At 38.0% G+C, this 19158-nt stretch overlaps 1 protein-coding gene across 2 annotated transcripts in view; it reads left to right on the forward strand.

Moving 5' to 3' along the window:
* The window catches only part of FAR2 (fatty acyl-CoA reductase 2), a 136236-nt gene that overhangs the window by 92459 nt on the left and 24619 nt on the right, over positions 1-19158 (forward strand). For both annotated transcript variants that reach the window (XM_041736144.1, XM_041736143.1), the window contains 2 exons: positions 13932-14107; positions 16962-17141. In XM_041736144.1, coding sequence (XP_041592078.1) covers positions 13932-14107; positions 16962-17141 — 356 coding nt within the window. The remainder of the gene's footprint in view (positions 1-13931; positions 14108-16961; positions 17142-19158) is intronic.

A 19158-nucleotide genomic window follows, 5' to 3' on the forward strand; every position in this document is an offset into this window, starting at 1 on the left:
ATCCCTCCTCAGACAGCTTTGCTCACCTATATACCCCTAACAGACTGTTTTTATCACATAGCAAACATGTCTTTGTAGCCAGCTTATACATTTCTAGATAAATATTGTGGCAGAGAGTCTTGTGGTCAGCGCAGCTTTACCTACTATTCTCTTCTATGACATTACTTTTGTTCTGGAAATCTTGGTTGTACTATATATAACTTCTCTATGAAACTGGCTTGTGAAATCTCTACACCTGTTTCCACTCTTGGGCTATTTATTGTCAGCTGTTGACCTTTATAAATAGTGGTTCTCAAAATGCAGTCTCTAAACCAACAGCATCAATATCCTCCCCGGGAACTGTGTGTTATCAGCTGGTGCTTAAAGAGCAGAGGCTTCAAGGCAGGCTGACCTGGGTTCGAATCTCAGCCCTACCATTTAGTAGATGTAGGACACTGGGCAAGACACTTACTTTATTGAGTTTTAGTTTTCTTATTTGTAAAATGGGGTAATGCTACCTTGCTCACCCAGAAGCGTCTGTCTATCCACCTCTGTCTCTCTCCACCCACTCAAGTCTTTCTGGATTCAGATCCAAGTCCTACATCATTAGGTATGGTATGGCTTTAACCACTATCCCCTGTGCCTCACTTTCTACTGTTATGCTAATTAGAGTTTATTGCATAGATTTCTTCATAAACTTTACCTAAGAATTATGGGAGGAAAGAAATCTGTTGTGCATTATATGACTGAAAAACTTAGTATCTGTGGTCAAAAGCCGTGTCTGCATGACCATTTTGTGGGTTTTTTTCTTTTTTCCTCTTTTCTTTTTTTTTTTTTTATTACTTTTATTTCTTGAGGGCCTTAGACATCTAAAGAATTTTGAGAAGCTTACACACTATGTCTGATTATTTTTTAAGGCAACATCTACCTCCATTCTATGTTGTCATTTATAACAAAAGGGAGCAGAATTCTATTACTTATTATAAACAAGCCTTTGGTTATGCAAATACCCACCCTCTTGGCACTCTATGGAATTTGATACCTACAAAATGGTATTCCATGGGGGAAAACAAGGATGTGCTTTATTTTGGGGTATTCCAAAACTGAAAAGCTGCCACTACACAAGTCACAAATGCTGACCTCAGAATATGAGGACGCTATTGCTGATTGCTGACAATAAAGCTGCACGGAGGCAACAAATAACCCAGTCATTAGTTACTGACTATCTGTGAGATACAAGGTATTATTGCTCATAATCATTGTGAAACTAAAAATCCATAATAAAGACAAACTTTAAGATTATATTTTTAAACTATGTGAACAGACTACTTTTTGAATGGTAAACAAAACAAACAGTAAGCTTTCCAGATTATATTACATTTTTACTTAGAGCATGTGGCTATTTAAATTCAAATGAATTATAATATTGAACTTTACAATTCAGTTTTTCAGTCAGACTAGGCATATTTCAGGGCTCAATAGCCACATGTGCTGCTGGCTGCTTTCGGGCAGGTGTAGAACATTTCTATTATCACAGAGGGTTTTAGACGGCATTGATCTAGATAATTGTGTTGTGTACAAAGACCATACCATGCTTCAGATTTTCATCCTACGCATTGTTTGTATTAATTCTATACTTATTGAAGTGCTTTCTTGTATGTCAAATGTAAGCTAGGCACAAAGGACATGAAGATAAAAGTGAGATAACCAAGTCAAGTGACAGAGATAGTCATGTAAAACATGACTGCAATGCAACATGAGATCTCTAGGGAGAGGAGACCAAAGGGCAGTCTAAGCAGAAAGAACCACACTTGCAAATGGGTGACTGGTATGGTGTGTTTGTGAACCTCTGGGTAGCTTGCTTGGCCCTAAACATGTGAGTTTTTAAGAACTAGAAAGGCATACTGAAGCCAGATCCTGAAAAACTACAATTGTATTAGTTAGCTCATTTTCAGTTGGAAGAAAACTCAGTTGAAACTGGCTTAGAACCCAAAGGATGATGTATTGATTATACGGTAGAAAACCCCAGGACCACAGTAATGAGCAGTTGCCTGGAGCTTTGGCTTCATGGGTCTGTGAATCTCTTGGCTCTGCCATTTTGTTCTGGCTTTATCCCTGTTATGATAAGATGGTTGGTGTTTTGTCTTGTTTTGTCTTGTTTTGTTTTGTTTTGTTTTGTTGATAAGATGGTTGTTATCGTTACAAGATTCATTGCATTCTTTGGACAAAGAGAGGCTGTCTCTCCCTAAAGCTCTCAAAATTGATGAAACCTCTTTTCTGGAATTTCCTTCAGCAGATTTCCCCTTATATCTCATCAGCCTGCGTTAGGTTACATGTCCACTTCTGCATCAACCCCCATGCCATGAGGTATGCGAGGTACTGCTTTATTCAGAAACTCCAGATCTAAGCTAACTGCTGGGCACATAGAGTAACAGTGCACTTAGATCAATAAGTCTTTCCCCGAGGCTGGGATAAGACCATCTTCTCCTGCAGCACAGTAGCTACATGGAGAAAGGAAAACATCTAAATGACTTACCAAGACACAGCAGAATGGATGTTAGGAAGACAGCATCCTGAGAAGAGCATGGTCTCAGGAGTCAGACACACATGCCTTGGTGTCCTCTCCCTACCAAGCGATGTACCTTTCCATAACCGAGCCTCCATTTTCATATGAGGATACTAATGGCTATTGTCTTCTGCACGGTTGTGAGATGTCAGTGGGCTAATACAGGAAAGGCACTTAGCATAGTGCCTGCACCATAGCAAGGGTTCAGCAAATATTTGAGCCCTTTATTCAAATATGGGAGCTTGAGCTTTTTCTTTGAGGGGATGGAAGTCCAGTTAAAGACCGTTTTTGTCATCCCACAGCTAGATGATTTCCCACTATTTAAGAAATGTTAATAAAACAGTACTCAACTGCCAAAGATGGGAAATTAATTGTGGGATCTATGATGAGTTTAGTTGAATCACTACAACAGAAACCGTACTGTCTGGCCCTTTACGGAAGAAAGCCACCAACTCTTAAAATAGAGGGTCAGAAAAATGCCTTTTGATACAGAACCCCTAAGCATGTTAGACAAAATATGTGTTTGTAAAGTCATCTTAATGCATCACTGAGCTAGAGAAAAAGCAAGAACAGAGGCAACCTTAAAAAATTAGCCACCTGGGAATTCTGAATAATCTCAGAGAGGATCCTGAATTGGGATTGTAATCAATCAATTTTTTTTTTATACATTATATATTTCAATTTCTGGTAAAGAAGGGGTCAACTGAGTAAAAGAAAGAAACGTGGACATATTATTTCATGTAAATACACATCCCATTACTATATCTTGACATCCTTCTTTTTCTCGTGCGGGTCACTATCAGAACTCAAAGTGCAGGGAGACCAAAGCTGACATAGGGTTAAAAAGGCAAAGTAGAATTTCTTTATGGATTTTGTTTATATAAAAGATTATATAATCAACTTTTTACTTTGATAATCCAAAACATTGCACTTGACTGGTCATCTCCAATGCAGAGATAACTAGACTGGAGCTTGATTGTAACTTAAAACCAAGAAAAAAAAAAAAAAAACAACGAGCAACCATTTGCCAAATCCCAGAATGGTTAGGACTCTACATTTCTAGTCCTGTAGATACTTTTAAGTTGCAACTTTTAAACCTTTTCCCCATATCTTTCAAGATAGTCCCAATAGTATTAAGTCCAGCCCCCGGTGTTAGCTTTCTCTAATCGCTCAGGCTCACATACCTACCTCTCTGCTAAGCCTTTCTTCTCACAGTCTCCTAAATTCAACCTCAAAATAAAAGTATTTTTCTTTTTTTAATTAAAAGTCTGTCCTCTCTCTAAAAAAGACTTTACTGTTATAGTGAAACTATCGAAGATACATATTAGTGAGTGTCTTAATACAAAACAATTACTAGAGCATTAAATGCTCAACAGATTGAAATATGGAAATGTCTTAAGTTTCTAGCTATTTCTGGGTTTGTAGCAAAGGCACTCATTATTCTTTCATAAATGTTTGACTTATGTGGTCAAATAGAAGTATGCAGAATGGACGGATCTTGGGCGTCTACCCCAAGTGAAGTGAAATAATGTAGTTTAACATTTTTTTTACAGATTCTCATTTTAAAAGTGAGACTATTACATATGAATTCCAATTTTCCTCTATTTGGTTAGAATTCCTCTATTTGGGAAAGGTGTAAGTCAGTTATTCCAAATATGTGGGCTGCCACAATTAGCCGTCCAAGATAGGGTTATACTTTAGGGAATACACTCATAAAACTTTGATTTCTGAGTAATTCTGTGTGCTTTTATGCTCTCCTCATGTCAGATCCAGTAAGAGTGAGAGAGTCTTAGGTTTGGCAGATAGCACACCATCTTCTCAAATGTATTAGATTTGCCAAAACCAATAACACATTTATTACCTCAATTTTTTCCCTTTAACTTGTAAGTCTAAGACCTTTCCATTGTGTACTCTCATGTATTACCAATGTTCTCTTGGTAGATCATCACCCAAATTTATTGAATGAACGACTTCAGTGCATTCCAGGTTTTCAGTGGTCTTATCTGGGCCCAGGCCAAGCTTTACTTCCATCAGATAGCCCCTCTCACTCCTGGATTTTATTCCGAGGAACTTTCCTGCCTGGTTTAGTGTTACTTCCAGGAAGCCACAAATCCAGACCCAGTTTAGCTTCTTTCATTTACCTTTATTTTGACGTAGACAAAGTGACTTACATGCAGCCACACCTTATTCCTACGTTGGGCCTGGTGTTGCTCTTAAGCAATATATCTCTTTGATCACACATAGTAATGCGTGGATTCAAACCCATCTTAAAGTGGTATGGTGTGCTTAAAGGTAGACTAATCATATCAGATATGTGAGACTTGGAAGCGTTTCTTTAAGACGTAACAATTTAAAATGTTATCAGTCTGCCTTTGCTTCCTACCCCAGGAAAAAAGGGTCAAGAGAACATCTGCTCTATCTATCAAAATTCATGCATCTGATTCATTTCTTTCCTTTCATGGTATGGACAGCTACCACCTCTTGCTTCCTGTTTCCGTGCTTTCAGAGGGAGACAATTAAGTGGGAGATGCTTTGGAAAAAAGGTTATTGTTAATCCTTGGGCTACAGAGAACTAGGGCTCCAGAAGTCAGAATGGATCGGTTTTCTCATATATAACTAGGTTCCTGAAGTATTTTCAGAGCACTTAAAAGAATATATCAATAGAAGGAAAGAGATCTGAATTAGTGGCAATTTCTCAAGGACTTCCTCACAAAGATAATAAAGCTGGCCCTCTAAGAAAACACCCAGAGACACACAAATATGGTACAGATATATCACTGTAGTATTATTTATGGTAGCAAAAACTGGAACCAATCTGAATGTTCTATGGTAGAGAAAGATAAAATAAGCAATAATACCTACATATGTTAGACTAGTATAAGTGCTTATTTTATAAACTATTATGTGAGAAAACACATAATATATTCCATGCAAAAAAAAAAAAATCGATGCCAAACCATATTCTATACAATCTCAACTAATGTCCTATGCTGCTAGGATCTTGAATTAATCTTATTTTTTGGCACTTCCAAATTTTCAAATTATAATGATCATGTTTACTTTTATGGTGAGGAAAAAGGTGCCCTCTTTCATAGTGAAAAAATAAGAGCAGTAATCTTTTCCCAAAGTTTTGCAAATATAGTGACAATGAACATGTTTCACGTGTACAGTGGGGGATGAAACAACCGCTTTTTAAAAAGTAAATAAACAAGGCAGCAAAGCAATCATGAATTTCCGAAACTATGTCATCAGATGTAAGTTCAGTTGATTTTGAGTTTTGAAACTGATGGTCAAAATTAAATAATTTGAATCTATTTTTTATTAGAAATATGATTCCAAGTATTCAACATTATTATTTTTTTAATCTTCTAGTTTCTTTCCTAAAATGTGAGAAACTTCTAAGGAAAATAAGGACATTCCATGTGCTAAAATGTGAATGTGCTCATCACAAATCGATGCTATCCAACTTGTGGGTCCCCAGGGTGCCCAAGCTGGCTGCTTAGTCTCTTACTTATGAAAAATGTGTTCATTACATTATGAATCAACCAGCTTTTTCATTGTAGCAAAAAACAGTTTTAGAGAGAGAAATTGATATTTAATCTATTTTGCTGTCTTGCATATTGCTTTGCTTAACAAGACATAGGTCTTCCCCACAACAACAGATAATGAGTTTCCAATAAATCATTCAGTTGTCAAGTTCAGAGAAATGTTGAGAGGTTCTTTAGTGCCTTAAGGATATGTTTCTTTTTACAACACTCATGTCCCATTTATACCCATTTAGGATTTAGTTTAAAATCAGTTTAGATTGTAATCTACTCTTAATAACTTTAAGGAAACCTCAAGGAGACAACATCCATATTTGAAAAATAAAACCCCAGGTAGTTGAAATTGTATGAAGAGTGGGGTCATAATTAAGAGGTATTGAGAGGTTGGTATCTAAAAGATGTTTTATTGAGAGAATCCTAAAAAAGGTTGGACTTCTTCTGTTAAACTACAGTAATCAAATAAAGGAAGGGTTGCAATGAGATTATGCTGAGTTTAGAATTAATCATCTGAAAAGACCAGGCAAAATTCAAAGTTTCCAGGGCGGGAGTGTCTTATATGATGTCACCAGGAAATGGATTAATAAACAAAGACAGAGCTTGGCAGGTTGCACTGGATACTTCAAGTCAACTTCTCTGGAAGAATGTGAGTTACTCAATAAGCCCTCATTTGTCCATGAGATAAATCAACTTTGAAATACCCTAGAGAGCTGTGGTTAATGAATCATGCAAGGTCACACACTGGGCTCTCGGTTCACAGAACTAATCAGGTTTAAGACAACAGAAGATAGTAACATTTTATGAAATAGATTATTGAATCCTTTCACAAGACTGTCCCTGTTTGGTAGTTTCTAGAAGGCATTAGGTAAATTAGTCCCTGAGAGGAAAAAATAATGCACTTAGACAAATCAACTTTGAACCAAATAACACCTGCAAAGGAAAGTTCAGCAATCTGACCTTGTCGAGTCCTGAGAAGCATCCAACAGAGATGTTCATTTCATTTTACATACAAGTTCCCTGTTAGTTCTCAAAGACTTTGTCATAAGAAAAAGAGCGTTTTCATATTTGGTTCAAGGAGCTACCCTGTATAAGAGCTGCTTGTTCCCAACATTCAAAAATGAATTTCTGATTGACATTAATGATTCTGTTAAATCTCTACATAAGACAAAGGCAACTGGAAACAGCAATTTATATTTTAAATTCCCAAAGACAATTTTGTTCCATTCCTTTTTTTTTTCCTAAGAAACTATGCCACCAAAAGCGAGACGCTTCTATGAACTTGGAACAACCCAAAAAGATATCATCTTCCCCAGAATTTAAATTTCCCCATGAATTAACAAGCACACACTTTTAAAGGAGTGAAGCTGGCCTTCCATTTGACAGTTACTCAACTTGGATTATTTGAAGCATGTTAAGCCTACTCCCTGTGGGCCCTTTCCTTTCTCTTAAGAAAAAAAAAAAATTGAAGAAAGAAATTGATTTAGTCCTGGGGATATAATAACAGTCCCAGAAACAGAAGCAATTTATTTTCTCAATCTCTTATTTTCTTTTGCAATACAATTTACTAGGTAATTCAATCACTGGCATGATTTCACACATCCAACTTTTTCCTTCCTTTTCAATTTCTTCCAGTCACATCAAGTCTCTTTCTTAAAAGCTTCAAATTGCCCATACTCATTTCACTCAAAAAGTCACCAAGCCACAGGATTCAACTTGACTCTGAAATACGTTCAATTTGCAGAGGTGTCTGGATCACATAGTATATAATCAGAAACCTTGGAATGGATGACCCAACAAATACACGCATGTGCACGTGCACACACACACACACACACACACAGATGTCTGATTAGCAGCTTTTTAAAGCCGAGTATTGCTGTCTATGTGGAAGAGTTTTCCTATGATCCTGAACCTACTAAGCAGCAGGCACTCCGTTAGGCATCTGACTTGGCGTTGGCCTGTTTGCCCTCACAAACCTGTGGTATGCGCTCTTGCTACCTCACAGGTGAGAAACTCATCCAGGGAAGTTTTCACCTGTCCGAGGAAATGCCAACGAAGCACAAAGGATTTAAAGGCAGGCCTCTTACTTCTAAAATTCACACCATCCCCACTGCCTTGCATTGCTGCCCCTGAGAAATTACATCCTCTAAGCTCTGATTGTCTTGCCCTGCTCTCCAGGTGGCACATTTGCTAGTGATGGCCACCTCCTTAGGAAGGTAAGACGATGGCCACTTCTGGGTTAACATCATCGCTTTCCCCATCCTTTAGTGTGGAGGATGCAGAGATGCCACCAAATCTACTAGTAGGGACTTGGAAGTCATCTTAAGATTGGTTTCCATCTTCCCAACCACCCTAGTTCCTCTTAGCCTCTGTTACCTCTCTCAACAAACTCTGTGAAAATGACCTTGGAGGCACAACACATAATGAGACAATGAGCTGAGCACTGTGTCCTCTTCGGTGTTTACTACAGATTTCTATGCAAAGTGAAACTAAGATGTTTTAATGCAAAATTGTTTTGAAGAGTAGCAGAATATATGCTGAATCATTAGTTCTCTAGCAATAAGCATTTTAGATACATAGGCCAATGAAAACACTGAGGCCCCAAGTGGTGACTAACTTGCCCCAGTCACTGAACTCATAAACAGGAGAACAAGGATTCAAACCCAGGCCTTCCGGGGCTCTCACCCACAGCGTGGATCACACTCACCGGAGAGCTTGTTCAAAGTACGGATGCCCAAGCTTCCACCCAGAACCAGGTTAGAATCTCCAGCATCAGGACATCTGGGGTTGTGTTTTTGTTTTTGTTTTTGTTTTAACAGCTTTCTAGGTAACCCTGCTACATGCCAAAGTTTGATAACTACACTGTTACACCGTACAGCTTTATGGTCCTATAGAAATGGCCCTCACTAAAGCGACAAAAACTTCCAGGTTAATCCTTTAGATCTTAGGAGAATTATTAGTGAACTAGCAAAATCGTAACATTTTGTAAGTTTTTGTGAATCTTTACATTGGGTGTGATAGTTTCTGCCTTAATTTACTTGCACTTATTTGTTTTTTAGTTTAGATTATATCCTCTCTTGGTAAGTCCTTCTTGCTCAAGAGCTAACTTGCAGGATCTGTTGATTTGCTTGTACTCAGCACACCAAAATTTCTCCGATAAATATTACAGGTTCTCTTTTGCTTTGGGACAGCTGGTACTCCACAGGGATTGCCCTCTAGCTTAAGAGACCTTACGTGTTTTTTCCCCAATAGAAATATTAGGCAAATTTTGGTGGGCTGCTGGAACAAGAGAACAGAGTTATATTTAAAGAGAGGGACTCAACACTGAATAAAGATCGAAGACTCAAGATTATTAAAGATATCGTGACTTCAGTGGTCCCCAGAGAGTAGCTATTGGGTACCTCCAAAGTGAGGTCAGATAGGGGCCCCTGGGTGGCTCAGTCGTTTAAGTGTCTGCCTTTGGCCCAGGTCATGACCCCAGGGTCCTGAGATCGAGCCCCACAACAGGCTCCCTGCTCAGCAGCGAGTCTGCTTCTCCCTCTCTCTCTGCCTCCTCTTTGTGCTTTCTCTCTCTCAAATAAGTAAAATCTTTAAAAACAACAACAACAACAAAGTGAGGTCACGTGGATAACAAGTGGATTGTAGAAACCCAAGCTCAGGACCTCTAAACTGTTTCAATAGTGTAAAATAAGTGCCACGCCCCCCAGCCCCTTGTCCAATCCCTGCTTCTGATAAGAATACAGTCCTGGTATCTGGCTAAGAAGTCATACCCAGGGAATTTATCAAATCCAGAATATTCCTCTTTCTGGTCTTTCTGCTGATTTTCTCACTTACGATTTGCAAAGCTTCTCTCTTGCCTCTGGGCTGTCAGTACCTATTGCCAAAAATGGAATGGTCTCTTGTGTTTGAAACAAATGAAGAGAGAAAAATACCTGCTGTATAACATCAAATCAATAGAACACTGCTAGACTTTCCAAGAGAAATGTATAGCTTTGTTATCAGTTTGAAATGTTTATTTTTTTTTAAGATTTACTTATTTAAAAGAGAGCGAGAGAGAGGGAAGGAAGGAGGAGGGAAGAGAGGCAGAGAGAGAGAGAGAGAGAATCTTGAGCAAGGCTTAAGGGAGGCTCGATCTTACCACCCTGAGCCGAAATCAAGAGTCGGATGCTCAACTGACTGAGCCACCCAGGCGCCCCAAGTTTGAAATGTTTAGATCGCCTCTTACCTTGAGATCTTTCAGTGACCACAGCAAAGTGTCCTCTGTCAAGAGCAGGGTTTCAGAAAATGGAAACACAGCAGTCCCTCCCTCCACTTGAGTCTTCATCAGTGGCAGTAGCCACTCCACTCTACCTTCTCAGGCCTGTGCCATTAAATAAAGACTATATGAGAGGGAATGTGATAGATCTTGGAATCTAAAATAAGTACATTAAGTTCTTTAGTGGTGGACCTTCAATGAAATTTTTGAAATTATGTACTTTTTTCCTCACTCATCTTTGTTCCATCGATTTTTCTTCCCACCTTTAATGAATGTCTCACATCAGCAAGAGAAACTTTCTGAAGAGCTCGTGTCCACTGAGGACCCATTTGCAGCATATCTTCTGTCCTTCACTTGTGGCATTATTATAAAAGCAAAGGTTCTGCTCTGAGTCTTTCCAGCTCCCGTTTGCAGTCAATGCAGAGGACCCAAGGGAACACTTTGTTTCTTCAACTTGTGGTAGTTACCGGCTGTCTTTCATGTCACCAACACAAAGGAGCTGGTGAACAAACGATTCCAGGAATCAAGCTCCCACCCCTGGTTCTATTACTCTTCTTACAGTAATTAATTTCAATCTAACAAGCAACACTTGAGCCTTTCTGGTGCACTGGGTGCCATCCAGCATAATATAATAAACAAGAACAAAGGAGTTTACCAACCAGAGGGGGAAATTTAAACCCTGACTTTAAAAATGGATATGAATTTTCAAAATTAATGTTTCACCAAGTATGGCCTATGGAGCTGGTTAAGGAATATACCTGCCTGGGTAACATGCCAAACCTACTGAGCCAGGATCTCACAGGGTAGAGTAAGGAAGTCATTTTTAACTGGGTGCTTAGATTTTTTTATTTTATGCCTATACCGTTTGAAACCTGTGGATGTACTTTTAACTCCTTTTAACTGCCCTGGACAGTTATATAGGGAAATAAGTCCAACACCGTTGTTCATGAGCCATTAATCTATGTTAACACTCCAGCTGAAGAAGGAGTTCTCGTCTTGGGATCAGTTAAAATGAACCAGGGAACCTGATGTGAAATGCAGACTCCTAGGTGTGCCCCAGTCATTTCTTACTTAGTGGATGGGGCCGGGGTCTGGAAATACAGTTTTAATGCGCATCCTAGTTATTCCAATGTGGTTTGCTCGGTGGATAACACTTTGAAGGCACTGACCTGATAGCAGTTGGCTGGAATCTCAGCAGTCTATTTAGGACGTGGCAACATTCAAGAAGCGTTATTTTGTTAGAGGCTGTAGCGAAATAGTGAGATGCCAGATGAAGCAAGTCATATTACTGGCCATGGATAGTATAGTAAAATATGACCCTCACTTAGCCTTGTGGTTTGAATTGATGCAGCCAATTCACTGATTTATTTCAATTGACCATAAGCAATCCCATCTGGATTAGAAAACTTAGACTTTAAAAAAATTAAATATCTGTTCACTTAGATACCACTTCACATTGGAAAATGTAATCAATAAATAGAATATGGATTGGAATACTATTTCCTGGGACACATGGGTGGCTCAATAGTTGAGCCTCTGCCTTCTGCTGAGGTCATGATCCCGGAGTCCCAGGATGGAGTCCGCATTGGGCTCCCTGTGGGGAGCTTGCTTCTCCCTCTGCCTCTCTCCATGTGTCTCTCATGAATAAATAAATAAAATCTTAAAAAAAAAAGAAATACTATTTCCTGAAATGGTACTTATCTCCATTTATCACATTTACACAGGTGATCTAAAAGTACAATATGGGGTAACAGGATTCTCTGCCTTTTAAAGTCATAAAAACCAAAGGCAAAAGAAAATCTGTGTGGTAGCTTACATTGTGTGTGAGGATCTCCATTGCTGGAAGGATGGACACCAAAATTATTTTCCACTTACTGCTCTTACGTAGCCAGAAGTCATCACAGGCCAAAATCAAAGGTTCCACAGAACCCTTAATAAATTTCATGTAAATAAAATCTATCATGCAGACTCAAAACTGAACTTTCTACAAATCCAATTCCTTTTTTAAAAGGGGGGAAACTGTGCAAATTTTAGATAAATTTACCCAAAAATATCCAATTTTTCACCCAATTAACATGGACCACAAGAAGGGAAACATTTGACAGTGAAAACTAGTATTTAGCATGCTTATGATCCATAGAGATTATAAAAGGTGTAAGGTATCTTTCTGGAAGAGCCAGAATGACCTTTGTTGAGAATGTCCCATAGACACTTTATCCACCTCATCAATCCCAAATGTCAAAAACGCACTGAGGATTGATCTACCTTCCAGATGTTTTCAGAACTCAAGTAGCATGGTACTGCGAGGCTGATCCTGCAGTGCAGAAAAATGGTAGCTCAAAGGCGGAAGTATATTAATTCTCTAGATTTGACTTCCTTCTCTGATCACCTTCACTGGATTCCCAGAAAAACCTCTGAACATGGTCTTGCCTGATTCAAATGAGGCATGATTTCTCTGACTACTTAAGGTCAACTTCTTATTACCCAATAAAAAAAGCCTAGGATGGATCTCCAATGGAGAGAAGAAGCCTGCAATCGAGGAAGAAATGCAAACATTATTTGGGGGCAGAAGGGGGAGAAGAGGACAGGCTCTGTTACTCTACTGTAATCAAAACCACAGACTAGTTTTCTCTGCTCCTAACCCTTCTAAACTTTTAGCTTTACTTTTCCTCACTGTTAACGTCCCATACCAATACTATGGTAGAATTTCATTTTATCAAAACAGATTGAAGCCAAGATCATTTTGTTAGAATTATATTATTTGAGAAAATGGAAAATACCAATTTAATCTAAGAACTTGTATGTGGAAGGGAAAGTAGAGACTGTTCCATCAGAATAATTGTAACAAAAAAAAAAAAAAAAAAGAATAATTGTAACAAAAGCTAAAACTGCCAGTGTTCTTTCCTTTATAAATAAATTAGAATATGAAGAAATCAATTGAAATCCCATAAAAAGTACATAAACTCATGTGAGTCTCTTACTAGACAATAACGGCCATTGATACTACAATGAGATTATATAAAAGTTGTATTCGTTTTGCCCATTACAAATTTGCTTACTTTTTTATTTTCTAATAGGTTTGTGCTGCTAAGACATATGGTTTCTCTGGGCCGGTGAACTATGTAGTTTTACACTTGTGCCCATGAGACCTCCCTTGTAAAGGCTGGTGATTTTGCTGGTAATTTGTAAAGGCTGATAATTTGCACTGAAAACCACATTTCCCAGCCAAGGATGGAAACAATCACCAAGTATAAACACCAAGCTGCCTTGTGGGGGAAAAGAGGATGGGGCAGGATATGGAGGACTTCCTGTCACTCCTTCACTCTGCAGGAAAAGCTCAAAATATACTCCTTACTAGTTATTAGAACTGATTTTATCTTTGAATGCTTATCAAATGAAGAGGAGCAGAAATTACTAAGCCGACCAGGTCACATGAAGTAAAACAAATGCCTCTTGAGTAAATACCTTCTTTGAGTGATATTGCAAATAAAACTGGGTTTTGAGAATTATAATGAAATAAGTTAGCAAAAACAAGAACAATGTGATGGTGATGATGCTCTCTGCATATTGATTTATATTTATGTTTTAGCTGTTTGAAAAAGTCAAAGAAGTTTGTCCAAATGTGCATGAGAAGATCAGAGCTATCTATGCCGATCTCAATCAGAATGACTTTGCAATCAGCAAGGAGGACATGCAGGAGCTTCTCTCCTGTACAAACATTGTCTTCCACTGTGCAGCCACCGTGCGCTTTGATGACCATCTGAGGTACATTCCCATTTCCCTCTCATGACTCGTGTGTGTGTGTGTGTGTGTGTGTACACATGTGTGCATGAATGTGCACGTGTACAAGTGTGTGTATGTGTGTAAGTTTCTTTGTGGTTTCCATTAAAAAAGAAAAAAGATATATGCAAATGATGAATCACTAAATCCTACCCCTGAAACTCATAGTTTGTTAACTAAATTGAATTTAAACAAAAAAAAAATGTAAAAAAAAAAAAAAAGATATATTCTCGATGAAAAGTAACTTTAAGGAGTAAAACTTCTTCAAAGATCTCACTATCCAGAGATAACCATTTAATATTATGGAGAGCATCCATTCCAACTCTTCTTTACGCATCCATAATAAAATAGATTTATGTTCAACTCCACCCAGAAATTTGATATTTTTTTGGCATCATATTAATAATTGTTTAGCAACTTGCTCAATTATATCTTTGGTTATCTTTCATTGTCAATAGATACGCTATTATAATTTCTAATAACTGCATGATATTCCATTATACATGTAGATAACATACTCGACTAGTTCTGTATTGGTAGATATTTTTGGATTGTCCTAATTTTTCAGTGTTAGAAACAATGCTTCAATGAACCACTCTGTGCCTGCATTTTGTTATATCTTTGTGTGCTTTACTTTGGATAAATGTCTAGAAGTAAAATTGTTAGAGATGTACAGGTGTGCCCAGGTTACAAATGGTTTACATTTTAACATATGCTAAGTAGTTTTCCACAAAGATGGTACTGATTTACATTGTCCCCATGCACATGAATGCTCATTTCTGACACCCACACCCATACTGTATTATAATTCTTCATTTTTAATGTTGCCAATACAATGGAAATGCCATTGCAGATTTTGATTTTGTTGATAATTTAAAATTTTTAAATAAATAAATAAATAATAAAAAGTTGAAGATGTGGAAATGCTGATGGGCATTTTATTCTTTTGTGAAATGCCTAGTCATGTTCTTTGCCTATTTTTCTACTGAAACATTTTTTTTTCTTGTCAATTTTAAGACCTGTTGGAATATTAAGCATATTGATTTTTTTTGTATTTTATAAGGCTCAAAATATTTTAACAGTGTATCATTTGTCCTCAACTATTTTTATTATTTATTCAGTTATTCATAATTTCGTCTAGAATTTTTATTGCTTCATTTTCACCTTTAAATCTTTGACCCGTTTAGAGTTTATTTGCCTATAAAGACAAAAGGGAAAATTCTATAAAAAGGAAAGTAATGTGGGTGTGAATATAGAGTAGCTTTTGAAAGAATTTCTAACAGATGGCTACTTCTTAAGTGACACTTATTAAATGATTTGCTTTTATTCTTTATTTAAAGTGAAGCTTTTATAATATACTGAATTTCCATTGTTGGACTCTTTATTTTGTTCTATTACTTAGGCTTTCTCTTCCAACACCACAGCATTTTATTACAGTAATTTTTATTTTATTAGGCAAGTATATACACATAATTTTCTTTTTGTAATTTTCCTGACTATTCTCTTCTGCTTATACAACTTGATTAAACTTAGGATAACTTTTTCAAGTTCTTAAAAAATTGCAAATTTGATTAGGAATACCTTGAACATATCAATGAATTTAGAAAAACTCAACATATTTAAAACATTGGTTCTTCCTATCCAAGAACAATGTTTATTGTTTATTCAATTTTTCTATAACCCTTAAAGAAGTTATATCATTTTATGTATATAGTCTGTTCATTTATTCTTAACTTGATATATTTTTTAAATGTTTGGTTTGACTATGTGCCTTTCTTTCACCATATTCTCCAGGTTTTTTTCCTTTTACATAACTTTTATAAATGGACACTTTCCTGAATTAATCATTACATGTCCCAGGGTGGTTTTTTTAGCTCTTCTGTTTATTTTCCAGATACACAAGTATGTAATCTGACAGGGATTTTTGTGACTGCCTTTACACCTTTTATATCTGCTAATTCATTTTATTTTCCTCACTGATTACCAGGTGGAAGTTCAGAGCAATATTAAATAGTAGTAGTGATTGTAGGCATCCTTCTTGCCCCTGACTTTAAAACTTTTCACCATTAAATGTGATACAGGCTAGCAGAGTGAACGGGATATATTTTAATCATTTATTCTTTTAGTGAATTTTTAAAACTTAAATTGGAAATGGATACTGAATGTCATTTAAAACTTTTAAAAATACATTATAGAGGATCATTTAGTTTTTCTCTTTTTTTAGTTAGAGTAGTAGGGTTCCTGATATGGTAGAGACCATGTATTTCTAGAATGAACCATTCCATTGTCATCACATATTGTGCTTATCTAACTTCGTGTCCTATTAGCTAAAATTTCAGATTTTTACATCAAATTTTAAGTCTGACCTGGACCTTTGCGATGGAAATTTATATTTCTCATTCTACATCCATCCACTGTTGCTGTCCCACAATTTATTTGAATTTTCCAGCTTCTTGAGTTAGATGCTCAATTTATATATTTTTATATTTTTTTTTATTTTATTTTTTTTATATTTTTATATTTTTAAGAGCTGTTTAGGAAGCCCCTTTATACATCCAGAGGATTATGATTCTTTTTTCCTTTAGCACATTTAGAACCAAGCAATCTCGAAATGCAATATGAACAATGCTTTAATGAATAGGATTTATGTGCACAGAATGCATAAACAACATATAACACATTCCAGACATTGCATAACTGTGTAGCTGGGACCCATACTTTTCTTCGTGGTTCTATGGTGCAGCCACAAAAATCAGATAGACATGACAGTTTTTGGAGTAGGTGAAGTTCTAGCAATGGCGGGTTGCCTCATTACTTCCTTCTGCTTAACCTCCTGCAGACATGCCGTGCAACTTAATGTCACTGCTACCCAGCAGCTCTTGCTCATGGCCAGTCAGATGCCAAAGCTGGAAGCCTTCATACATATCTCTACTGCCTTTTCAAATTGTAACCTGAAGCACATTGATGAAGTCATCTATCCATGCCCAGTGGAGCCAAAAAAAATCATCGACTCCATGGAGTAAGTTGGGTCATGTGAGGGGGCCAGGAGGTCGGCAGACTGTTGTTCTCTTTGATTCTTTATAGTCATTCCTTAATGAGGTGACAAAGGGAGACAGTCTGGAAACAGCATGCTTTGAGAAGGTGCCGGCTGTTACTACCCTATCCCTGCGCTTCCCTTCCTCCCAGTGGGGAGGGAGTATAGGGCTTGGTAATGGGGGAGGATGGACATAGGTAAATCCCACAGAAAAGTTTTGTTAAGTGGTTTAGGATTATAATAGGTACAGGGGAATGCTTTCCATACAGATGGTTTCTCACTTCTTCATGAACTCAGCATGGTCACTAAGGGCAGTAGAGTGTACAGTAGCAAGGTTGCAGCAGCAGACCTACCCAGCTTCTGCAGCTTACTCTGTGTGTGACCTTGAGTGATTTCCTTGGCTTCCCCTTGCCTCATCCTTTCATTTGTGAGATGGGGCCAATAATAATGCCCATGTTGTAGTGAAGATAAATTGAGTTATATAAAGCAGTTAGTGTGCTAGGGAGCGTTTAATAGCAGTTAGTCAAAAAGTTAATAAAGAAGAGCTAATAGGTAAGGGGAAATCCTCCCAGGAGTGGCAGAAAGTGCCAGTCTCTTGGTCTAGCGGCCAAGATACACTCTCCTTATTGTCCTGCTGTGGAGGGACAACAGCAGGCTAGCATTTTTCTCTTCTCACCTAGGAACAGGAACCACTTTGCTCTTAGGACGTGGCCCTGGTCTCAGAACAAGGATGTTTTTGTTTTCTGTGTCTTCATTCTTTTTTTTTTTTTAATTTTTATTTATTTATTTATGATAGTCACAGAGAGAGAGAGAGAGGCAGAGACACAGGCAGAGGGAGAAGCAGGCTCCATGCCCCGGGAGCCCGTCGTGGGATTCGATCCTGGGTCTCCAGGATCACGCCCTGGGCCAAAGGCAGGTGCTAAACCACTGCGCCACCCAGGGATCCCTGTGTCTTCATTCTTTTGTTCAGTTTACCGAGTTTACCTTGTTTAAAAAAAAAAAAAACTGCAAAAAAGTACGACAGCAGAGAAAATCGACTACTTCACAGTGAAATTTGTCAGATGTTAATTTCAGGCACTGCTGTATTATTTGAGATATACTCTGTAAAACGAAGCTTAGCTAAATCAAGAGTTCATTCCCTTCAGGGCAACCATTTTTATCTCCTACAGCTCTGAGAATAGATATTTTTACCTGTCATTTTAAAATATCCAGGACAAAGAAGAAGGAAAGTCATCTAAAGGACCTGGAGTTTACCTAAAGTCGCTAATAAGCGATGATTTGCTTAAGTGGTGCAAAGGAACCTTCCAAGTGCAGAGCTTGTCGGGAGAGTTGGAGAAAAGGTGCTCTGATGCCCAGAGTCGGTACAGGAGAGTGGACGTGGAAAGCCTCAGTGCATTTGCAGATGGAATCGATTAGTTGTCGGTTAGCTGCCCTCCTAGGGTGCTGTCTCTCAGTAGATGTGGTGCTTACGTATTCGCTGTGCCCAGGAAAGGGGCAGACCTGCTTTGACTGCAGACTCTACTGCTGAGATTCCAGAGCCTTATGCTACTGTTGACCAGTCTAGCACCTGATCACAGTGTGAGGTGAGGCAGTACAGAAGTCTTGCAGAGTTTGCCCGAGAAAAGAGACAGGAAATGCGGATTTAGTTCACCCCTGGTGAGGGCCTTCTCTAGGTACTCCTGCACTTCCTCCCTCCCTCCCTCCCAAACTGTGTCCAGACACTCAGTACCCCTAGACCTCAAAGAAGAGGAGCTGATTTCTCTTCAGATGTTCAGCACTTGCCATCCTCCCCCACTCTGTGTCCCCCGGTAAAAGCAGGTAACTGCTACATGATCTATGATCAAACTGTAATTGGCATTTCTACAGAATTTACATCTGTCATTTACTGCTCCCCAAGGAGTATAATTATTTTTAAAAATACACAGCCAAACAGAACTAAAAATAAAATAAATTTTGTCTCAATAGAATAATTTTGCATGCAATCAAGGAACCAAGGCTTTAA

This window comes from Vulpes lagopus, chromosome 21, assembly GCF_018345385.1.
Source record: "Vulpes lagopus strain Blue_001 chromosome 21, ASM1834538v1, whole genome shotgun sequence".
Classification (NCBI taxonomy): Eukaryota; Metazoa; Chordata; class Mammalia; order Carnivora; family Canidae; genus Vulpes; species Vulpes lagopus.